General features: G+C 53.9%; 1 protein-coding gene across 2 annotated transcripts in view; it reads right to left on the reverse strand.

The window, feature by feature from the left end:
* The window catches only part of Ccm2 (CCM2 scaffolding protein), a 24,233-nt gene extending 14,434 nt beyond the window's left edge, over window positions 1-9,799 (reverse strand). For both annotated transcript variants that reach the window (XM_023714542.1, XM_023714541.1), the window contains exons 1-2: window positions 9,671-9,799; window positions 4,600-4,773 (exon numbers count right to left, since the gene is read on the reverse strand). In XM_023714542.1, the coding sequence (XP_023570310.1) occupies window positions 4,600-4,773; window positions 9,671-9,769 (273 nt within the window). In that variant the 5' untranslated portion in view covers window positions 9,770-9,799. The remainder of the gene's footprint in view (window positions 1-4,599; window positions 4,774-9,670) is intronic.
* Window positions 9,800-10,468: the final 669 nt, after the last annotated feature.

Here is a 10,468-nt window from a genome sequence, read left to right on the forward strand (position 1 = left end):
ACGACAGGGTCTCAGCTCAGGCTGGCCTGGAGCTCACTTTATAGCCCAGGCTGGTCTCATATTTGCAACAATTCTCCTGCCTCAGCCTCCCAAGTGCTGGGATTACTGGCATGTGCCACTATGCCTGGCTTCCCGCTCCCCACCCCCACCCAGTTAAAATTTTACCTTTTCTTTCTTTCTTTTCTTTTTTTTTTTTTACAGAACCAGGGATTGAACTCAGGCCCTTGTGCTTGCCAGGCAAGCGCTTATTCTACTGAGCCATCTCCCTGGTCCCTCTTTTCTTAAATTTAGATCAATTTTTACTAGATCATGACTTAGTGCTTATGTCACTCTGTTGCAAACATTCTTTCTGCCCACATATGCTGAGTAGTTGTGAAATTAAATCTTGATGCATTCTCTCTTTTTTTTTTTTTTTCTTTTTGGAGACAAAGCCTCACTATGTAGCCTAGGCTGGCATGGAACTCCAAGGTTCAAATGACCCTCCTGCCTAGGCCTCCTGAGTAGCTGGGACTTCCAGCGTGTAACACCATGCCTGGCTATAAAGTCTTTCTTTTTTCTTTATTTTTGTGGTATTGAACTCAGGACTCTATGCTTGCCAGGCAAGCACTTATTCTACTGAGCTATCTCCCCGGCCCAAAGTCTTTCTTTCTTTACAGTTAAACATTTTATTTTACAATTACTATAAATTGCTAACACAGGGCTCCTGGCTACTGCTGGGGTGCAACTGCTCAGCTCCTGGCCTTGCCTGAGGCAACAGCCAGAAAGTGGAGGTGGGGCAGGGGCAACAAGCCCCGGGGCCTCGCCTGGAGCTGGTACCTGCGGGACTGGGGGTGCAAGGATAACGGGACATGACACCCATGAACTTATTTTACAGACTGGAGGTCATCCAACATGGGGCAGGGTTGATGCGGCCTTCCTGCCTCCCTGGAGGATGCTGCACTGGGGGCAGGGAGAGGCCTGCGGCGGGGGCTGGTGGAGGCTCAGCACACAGTCTGGTCCAAACCAGCAAATGCACAGATCACGAACAGCTAGCCAGGCAAGGCACACGGAACGAGTGCCCGGGGCCCTCCGTCGTTGCTCTACTGTGCATCTGGTGCTGCCACTTGGACACAGAAGATGAGCTGAATACTGAGGCAGCCGGAACTCCAACAGGCATGCTATAGAAATCCCAGGGGCTTCGAGGGGCACCCGCGGCCCAACACTGCCCGCCCGAGGCATGCACGGCAACCAGGAGTGCAGGGCGGAAGGTCCTCGCTCCACCGCCATGCTGAGGAGCCCGCAGCTTGCAGAGGCGCCTGCGGAAGTCCCAGCTCCAGCTACTGTGAAGAACGGGAGACTCTGAGTTTCGTGAGGAAGGCCGTGGCGAGCACGGACACCCAGGCCCGGCCACTGCCTGTACCATGAAGCGCACTGCCAGCATGGCTCTCTCCTTGGCCGTGACCTTGCACTACCTGTTCTCTCAGCAATCCAGAACTGGAAAAACATTTCAGGATTCAGGCCATGCCTGGCCTCAATCCTCTGTCACGAAATTTGTGCTTAATGATCTGAAACCATAACATGGCCCTGTACTCTAAATAAAAGGTGAAAACAGAACCAAGTCCTAACTCCAATGGAAACATAAGCTGGAGTCGCAATTTGAAAACATACACATGGGTATAAAAGTTCTTTTTTTAAAAAATTTGATACGGGGTCTCTCTACATAGTGACCCTCCTGTCTCAGCCTCCCCAGCATTACGATTATAGGCATGCACCTCCACACCCAGTTTCGGGGCCGGCATGGTGAGCTTAGCACAGCATGCAGTACCAGGGATCAAACTTGGGTCCTTGCACCTGCCAGGCAGGCACTTAGACCGCTGAGCCATCTCCCCAGTCCAAAAGTTACTCTTGATGTTTTGTTTTGAGAAAGGATCTCAACATGCAGTTCAGACTGGACTTGAACTTGCTCTGTAGCTCAGGCTGGCCTCAAACTCGAGGCGATCCTCTACCTCAGCCTCCCTGAGCGCTGGGTTAACAGGCCTGAGTAACCCCGCCCAGCTTGGCATTTTCTTTGTGTTAAAAAAATAGATTATTATAAACTCACACACAAAAATAAAAACTCACTTGCTTTGGCAAGAAATGAGATAGGGAGACCCTCTGCGTTCCTTCCACTACTGCACCCCAGCGGTGCCAGCCTGCAGGATGGCTGGGGGGACCCCGACTCGCCCCGCCGCATCCTCTAGCTCCCCACCTGCGGGCCTCAGACCTGGCCACGCCCAGCTCCACCCTCTCCGCGTCCTCGCCACTTTTTCTCTTTCAGGTCTCTGTGAGGTTTGCAGCGCTCTGCACTGGGCTTTCATGTGCATTTCTCTGGTGGCCGGCGAGGCCGGCCTCCCCGTGTATTCACGCACCACCCGTACACCCTGTCTCCTGCGCATGCTCTAACGGAGCAGTTGCTTCCTTCTGCTGAGCTCTGAGGGCTTTCTGTCCTCCGCCTCGGTCAGCGATGTGGTTTACAATGTTTCCTGTCTGTTTCATCTTCTGCAAGAGCCAGTTTAACATTTTGATGAAATTTAATCTTTGATGGATTACGAGTTAGGAGGGTAAGAATTCTGTGCCTCGCCTATACAGAATCTTTAAGAGTTTTCTGTTTTCTGGGCTGGTGAGATGGCTCAGTGGTCTAAAGCACCTACTTGGAACAAGCTTGGCGAAGCACAGGGACCGCGGTTCCATCCCCCAGCACCACAAGCCAGCCACCCCGCCCCCTGGTGGGCTGAGCTGGCCACACACACATAAATGGATAGATGGATAAATAAATAAATTTTAAAAAAAAAGTTTTCTGTTTTCTAGACTTCTGTAGCTTTACACATAAGCCCATGATCCGCATTGTGTTCACTGCAGAAAAGGAGTGATGTTCACCATGAGTCAAAGTTTACTATGGTGGCCGGCTCTCTGGCGCCGACTTCTGGACAGCTGTGGAACTGCAGCGGCAGGGCTCCCTGTTCAATTGTTCTCGGACTGTTCTTTATTTTCTTTAGGGTTTTATTTTTGTGGTACTAGAAATTAAACCCAAGGCCTTCACACCAAGCTACATCCCCAGCCCCTTTTATTTCAAGGCTGGATCTCACTAAGTAGCTAAATTGCCCTGGCTGGGCTTGAACGTAGGATCCTCCTGCCTCAGCCTCCCAAAGTACTAGGATTAGATGGGTGGGCACCGACCACCAAGCCCACCTTTTCTGAGTTTTTGTCAGGAATGTCTGTTAGATTTTTGTCAAGTAACTGTCTGCACTGACTAACATGACACACTACATCTTTGGGTATCAAGCCAGCCTTGTATCCTTGGTATGAACTGTACTTGCACATGGTGTACAGTTGTTTTTTTTAACATCCTCCTAAATCTTAGCAAATATTTTGCTGAGGAGTTTGTGTCTGTGTGTCTTTCTGTGCTACTCTTTGTGCTTGGTTTTGACTTGGGGTAACAGTATCCTTCCAAAAGGAGTGGGAAAGTGTTTCTCCCCATCCATTTTTCTGCAAGTGAACATATGGAATTGGGACAGGTTCTTCAAGTGCTCCATGGAATTCTCCAGTAAGACCACCGGAGCCTGGGGACCTGTTCTGAGAGTTTGCAAGTCCGGTGCAGAATTTTCTTAACAGTTACACAGCTGCTGAAGCCATCTACCTCTTACACAACTTATGGTAGTTTGTGCTTGGGGAAACAGGCGCAGGTCTGGTCTTCCATGCGGAGTGCGAGCCGTAGTGGTCCTGTCCTCAGCCCTGGACTCTGCAGTGTCTCCCACCCCCGGGCAGCTCTGCACCTGTCTGCATGTATGAAAAACCAGCTGTGTCCTAACCCACCTCTCTTCTGGGCAAAATGCTTTTTTCCTGCTCTTTGCAGACCCAGTGTCTTTACTCCTCAAATGTATCACTCCCATGTGTCTTCATGTCGATTTCCTTGGGTTTATCCTGGCTGGTATTTGCTTTTTTTTTTTTTTTTTTTCCTTGAGACAAGATCCCACTACATTGCCCAAGCTGGCCTCAAACTGCTGGACTCAAGTGATCCTCCTGCCTCAGCCTTCTGAGTAGCTTCCGGCTGCGAGGCTCCACCTTAGGGGGAAGCTCTCCTTCATCGGAGCCCGAAGCAGAGGCTCTGTGGGGGACCTTGCCTGCTGAGGTACTCAGGCTGGTGTCAGTGCAGGTGCTCAGCACTGTCACATAGCCTCTGTGCACAGGAACCCCAACAGAGAGGCCCGGACATCACTTCTGGTCCCCATTTGGGCAGCACTACAGCTGTCTGTGCAAAGGGCCCCCTAGGGCCCAGGCAGCCTCTGTCCCCTCTTGTCTCTCCCGGCCTCACCGTCTCCTTGGGGGCCCCCCCTCAGCCTGCTACGCCTCCTTTCTCCCTGGCCTTGGCTTTCCCCCTCTCTATTGCTGTGTTCACTTCGGGCTCACCACGTGGACCCAGACGTCCTGGGCTGGGGCTAATGAGGGGTAGGCCTCTGCAGGAAGAACCAGAAATGGGCTGGGGACAGCACGGGGACATGACGGGGACTGGCTTGGGTCTGCAGGTGGCAGACAGTGGCACGGGAGACACAGGCCCGGCCCGGGGTGGCTTCGGCCACTCACCTTCACCTCCTTCTCGATGTAGTCGCTCAGCAGTCGGTCGGGCTCCACGCGCTCGGGCAGGGACAGCACCACCGTGTGCAGCGGGCGCCTCTCTGTCACCTTCTCGTGGGCTTTCTTATCTCTACTCTTTTCACCTTTTAGGAATACGCGTTTAAACGGCGACACAATCCCGGGCTGCAGGCAGAAACGGCAAGGTGGAGTGCATTATTCACCCGCGTCCGCCGACCCTCGGGCTCACAGACCACCTCTGCCTGCGGCTGACCGGGAGCCCAAGGGATGGGCGGTTGCACGACCCGAGAGGAGCACAGGGAGCCACCGAGCCACCCACACAGGCTGCTGACTTTTATTTCCAGCATTTTATATGTGAAATTTGCCATAATGTTTGGGTTTTTTTTCCGTTTGAGACAGAGTATCCCTATTCAGTTTGGGCTGACCCTGAGCTCACTATGCAGCCCAAGGTAGCCTCCAACTGGCAGTGATCCTCCTGCCTCAGTCTCCTGACTGCTGGGACGACAGGTGTGTGCCATCACACCCAACAATACTACATATTTGAAAGGGACAAAGATGGGTGCAGGGTTGCACACTGGTAATCACAGCTACTTAGGAGGTTGAGGCAAGAAAATCACAAGTTCGAGGCCAGCCTAGGCAACTTAGTGAGACCCTGTGTCAAAAATATAAAAAGGGGGGCTGGGGAGATGGCTCAGTGGAATAAACACTTCCCTGGGAAGCGCAAGGGCCTGAGTTCAATCCCCGGTTCTGCAAAAAAAAATATAGATAGATAGATAGATAGACAGACAGACAGACAGACAGACAGACAGACAGAACTGTGATGAGCTCAGCAGTAGAGGAGCTGCCTTGCGCAAAGACTGGGGTTCAATCTCAGCACCCCCCAAAAGAGACAAAAACTACAGCTGCCCTCTCCCACTGCTCCCCCACTCTGGGACAAGATATAAAGCACAGCAGGTGAGGAGAACCGTCATCCTGGGAGAAACCCCTGCCAGAGAGCAAGTACTTCTGGAAGAGCCAGCCAGGCACCAGCCTGGGGGTACTAGGGACCCCCCATAAGGCAAGATGAGGAGAGGCTGTCCCCAGGCTTCTCCCTGATGGCCTGCAAGCTTGCTCTGTGCCCTTGGCAGATGGGGACAGACCACAGTGACGGTTCTTGGGAAGGAGTGAAAAGCTCACCGGCAGCGGGTCAGGCGCCCCAATGGTGAACTACTAGCTGGAAAAGGCCCCGAGACCCGGTGCCACTCGAGCAACCCGCTCGAGCAACCTGCTCCATTACCCCACCACTGCGAACAAACAACCCTGACTCCCTCGGCACCAGTGGGCACAGGCCACCCTCTGCTGTCTTCACTTCCAAGGCGTGGCGGGAAGGGGCACCAGCACGGCCACAGGGAGGCCACAGACTCAAACTAGCCTCAAGCCAGCTCTTCCCCTTCCAGGTGTCTGCCTGTAGAAGTCCAAGCCATCCTGTTCGCGGTCCGCGCGCACCCATGGTTACGGTGGCATGGTTCCTAACAGCTAAATGAGGAAGCTCTTTACAGGTGATGGGCATACGTGTCCAGTGACAGGGGGGTGTAGGAAGGAAATGTGGGGCCTACACACCGCAGAGCACCACTCAGCATAAAGAAGGATAAACTCGAATTGTTTGTGGGAAAATACACGCCCTTGAGACTGTAATGCTAAGGAAGAAATCAAACACACAGCTTGGTTTCTCTTACGTGGGAAGCCCATAGTATTAAAAAAAAATAAAAAAAGCAAAACAAAACTGGGATATGGGAAACAGGGAGACAGACCTCTAGCAAGGGTGCAAGAGACCCAGGTGCGGCAATGATCAAAGCACTGAGATGTGGTCTGTGGGGTACCTCAGCAGTCTAAGTGCCTGCCTGGCAAGTACAAGGACCTGGGTTCAATTCCCAGTACTGCGTACAGAGCTGGTCCCAGAACCAGGAGTAGTGGTTCATGCTCATAATCCCAGCACAGGGGAGGCTGAGACAGGAGGATCACTAAGAGTCTGAGCTGCACAGCAAGACCCTGTGCCAGGGCTGGTGAGATGGCTCAGTGGTCTAAGGCACCTACTTAAAACAAGCTAAGCTAAGCAAAGCACAGGGACCGCGGTTCAATCCCCCAGCACCACATGCCAGCCAGCCCCGCCCCCTGGTGGGCTGAGCTGGCCACACACACACACACACGCGCGCAAAATAAATAAATAAATACTTTTTAAAAAAAGACCCTGTGCCAAATACATAAATTTTTTTTAAAAAAGAACTGAGACGCGTGACGGCCGTGTACCAGCTCCTGATGTTGCACATGATTGCTAGGTCCTGCAAGCGTGTGCTAATAAAGGAAGATTTTTAAAAAGCTCCCAGTTCTTGATGTGCAAGGCCCAGGCATGAAGGTCGAAGAAATACAAAGGCATGTGTCCCCAAGCCTGGCCCTGAGAAGCTGGGTCCCTCAGAAACAGAGGCACTGGCACACTCAGCTGCCCCCAAACCATCTCCTCCTGCAGGAGCTGCATGGCATGGACAGTGACAGGCAGCTCAGCCTGTTCACCTGCCCCTCTGGAAGCTGCCGGAGCGAACCGCAGCCGCTACAGATCTGTACCTGGGGGCAACAGGAAGTCCATTCTGGGGCAGAGATTCGCCAAGCTCGACCTCTACCCAAGAAGCCCTCCTGAACCTGTGTGCTGCAGACCACGGGCAGCTTACACCACTCTTGGAAGGGCGATGTCAGCTCACAAAATTAGAGTCTGCACACAGAATCACAGGCTGCGCCTACGGCCCGCCCCTGGAGAAGGCTGCAGTTAGGCAGAGCGGGTGGCACTGGCAGGGATGTTTGCTGGCTGAGGAAACCAGCCAGGTCCCCAGAAATCAGGACGCCTCCTGTGGGTGCCTCTACTGCCCAGTGATCTGCCCATCCTGAGGTTTGGTTTTGGAATTTTACTTTGTTTTATTTTTTTTCAGACACGGTTTTACTATATTATTCACGCTGACGTCGAGCTCACTATGTAGCCCAGGGTGGCTTCAACCTACAGCATCCTTCCTCCTAGGTTCCGGAGCACCAGGTTTATAGGTGTGGGCTGCCACTCCCAGCATTCCCTTTTTAAGAACGCTCCAGTCAATCCCAGAACTCTCTCGAGAGTGAGGCAGGACGATCTGTGCCAATTCAAGACCAGCCAGGGATACATAGCAAGATCCTGTCTCAAAAAAAAAAAAAAACAAAAAACCCTGACCCTTAGAGTCCCTCCAGCCCTGAGCTGCCAGGCAGGCAGTCCTTCTCAGGGTGGCCCGCCTAAGGGCTCTGCTGAGCAGGGCCAGCTCCGGGTCTGCCTCGAGCTGGTGTGGAGGTAGCTGCTGATGCCTGTGACCCCGCAGTCAGGAGGCCACAGCAGGCGGATCACCAGCAATCTGAGGCCAGCCTGGCTACACTGAGTTCAAGGCCAGCCAGAACAAAAACAAAAAAGCATCAACCAGCAGCAGCAGCTGAACTTTAGCCGCTCCCTGCAGGGCCGGCGGTGAGCAGCTGGCGCTACTGAGCAAACCTGGGGAGACTAACTTCTACATCAGCACCTGCTTATCAAAGTGTAACACAAAACGCCACACGAGATGAAGAGCCAGAGCATCCACACCCAAGGGACGGGGCCCTGTTTGGGGACCCACGCATGACAGTTCACCCGCACATGACAGTGCTGAGGAGCTTGGTGGCCCCTGTAGAGAAAGCACTGACCAGTGTGAGAAGGAAGAGAGGAAGAACGGAAGAACGCTGCGCGAGGAGAGGCCTCCTCCATCCCCAGCAAGCTCGGACTGAGCACAGGCAGGCTCCATCCGGGCAATCCTAGTACTCAAAACAAAACCAAACAAGAATTTCTGAACAAAGACACGTAAAAGCCCTGTGGGTGGGCTTGTGTCCAGCCTCCAGCCATGCTCCAGACACTGCCGCGACAGAGGAGCCCCACACATATTCCCAGGACACCCCAACCTCAGAGGGAAACAAATACCCACTGCAGATGGCCACCAGGCCTGGTAGGGACAGGAAAAGAACAGGAAGAGGAACCAGCTCGGTGCAAGGGCCCAGGCGGCTGCTCAGGACAGCCCGGCCTTGGCGGAACCTGGGGTTCGCCTGACACCCACACCGGCCACCTGGGCCAGGGCATACTGCCACTGTCTCCCCCACTCCAGGTGACAAGAGCTCCCAGCCAGCCCACAAGCTTGCCTGCGCACGCTGTGCCCACTGCAGCGCCTTGAGATAGACCTGCTACTTTCCTTAAGAAAATCAAGTACTTCAGGGCCCACTGAGGCAGAAGGGACCTTTCCTTGGGGCCACAGAGGACAAAATAATGAGCAGAACACCGCTGTGCGCATGCCCAGCTCAGGCTGGCAGGGTTCAAGGGAAGTAGGTTCTGCCACTGCGGCCAGCTTGTCCTGGTGACAAACGCACAGGCTCAGGGAGGCCACACTGTGGGGCCAGGGTCCCCACGGAGCCCCGAGTCCTGCTGTGGGCCACGGACAGAATTCCAAGCACAAAGCTCTCTAGCTTTAGCTGCTCTTGGCCCTTCCTGCTCAGCCATGACTTCATCCTCTTTAAAATGTTTTATTTTAGGACAGGGTCTTGCTAAGCTTCTAAGGTGTCCAGTCTATGCTGAAACTTGGGATCCTCCTGCCTCAGCCTCCCAAGAGTTGGGATTACGAGCACATGCCCCCACACCCATCTGCAGCTCTTGATTTCTCACTTCTTCCTTCCATTGTTTTTCATCTCAGATCTTGGGTCCCAAAGTGACTCCAAATCCACAGTAAAATGACTCTTTCCCCCCAGAGATGGCCCCTTTTTCTGTGAATTACAACAGAGGAACCAGTGCTGTGGCGCACATCTGCAATCCCAGCACTCCAGAGGCCAGGCCAGCAAGACCTTGTCTCAAAAAGCAAATAAAAAAAGGTGGCTGAACACAAAAGCCTTGCTCACTGCCTGCCTGCCCGCCACCACCACGAGAAACCCGGACCTCAGCCCCGAAAGCCAGTGGGTGAGCCCCACCCGCTGCTCCCAGCAGGGGGCACGATGGATGAGCACCCACCTCGCTGTCCGGTGGCCACAGCACCGCAGACTCCTCGAGGGCAGGCCCTCCTCTGCAGGGCCCCAGGGTCCTGGCCCTGTGCGGACCGTGACCGTGCATCCTCCCGCAACTCCCCAGCGGCAGCAGCAGCACGGCAGGCAAGCCGCTCTCCGAGAAAAGCCCCGGGACAGGAAGACCAGAAACCGCAGCTTCCTCCTGCACGCTTGCTGCCGTTGTTTACAGTTTCTAAACTGCCAGCTGAGAGCAGGAGCAGGCGGCACCCCAAACCCGGAAGGCTCCCATCACTCACCGAGGCGACCCCACAGGCACCTGGCCACCTGAGCCAGTATGGAAGCAGGGACCACTCCATTCCACCAACTCAGCACCAAGGGGCGTCAGCTCACAGGGCGGGGGTCAGGGTCATGGCTGCTGCAGGGATGCTGTGTCGCCCCGACACGGACAGCAGACTTCTGCGGCACAGGTGTGTCCCAGGTTGGGATCACGCAGCACACCTGGCTCTAAGGTGCCTAAGACAGCAATCTGGAACTACAACATGCATACCGCCGGGCACCCCAGCACTCAGGAGGCTGGGGCGGGAGATCGGTGTGAATCTGAGGCCAACAGGGCTACACCGGGAGACCAAGGCCAGCCTCAACTACAGAACAAGAGCCGGTCTCAACACAACACAATGGGCCGGGGAGATGGCTTAGTGGAATAAGTGCTTCCCTGGCAAGCACAAGGGCCTGAGTTCAATTCCCGGTTCTGCCAAAAAAAAAAAAAAAAAAAAAAAAAAAAAAAAAAAAAAAAAAGGAAAACTCA

The sequence above is a fragment of the Octodon degus genome, unplaced genomic scaffold (assembly GCF_000260255.1).
Source record: "Octodon degus isolate 3935 unplaced genomic scaffold, OctDeg1.0 scaffold00035, whole genome shotgun sequence".
In the NCBI taxonomy this organism is placed as follows: domain Eukaryota; kingdom Metazoa; phylum Chordata; class Mammalia; order Rodentia; family Octodontidae; genus Octodon; species Octodon degus.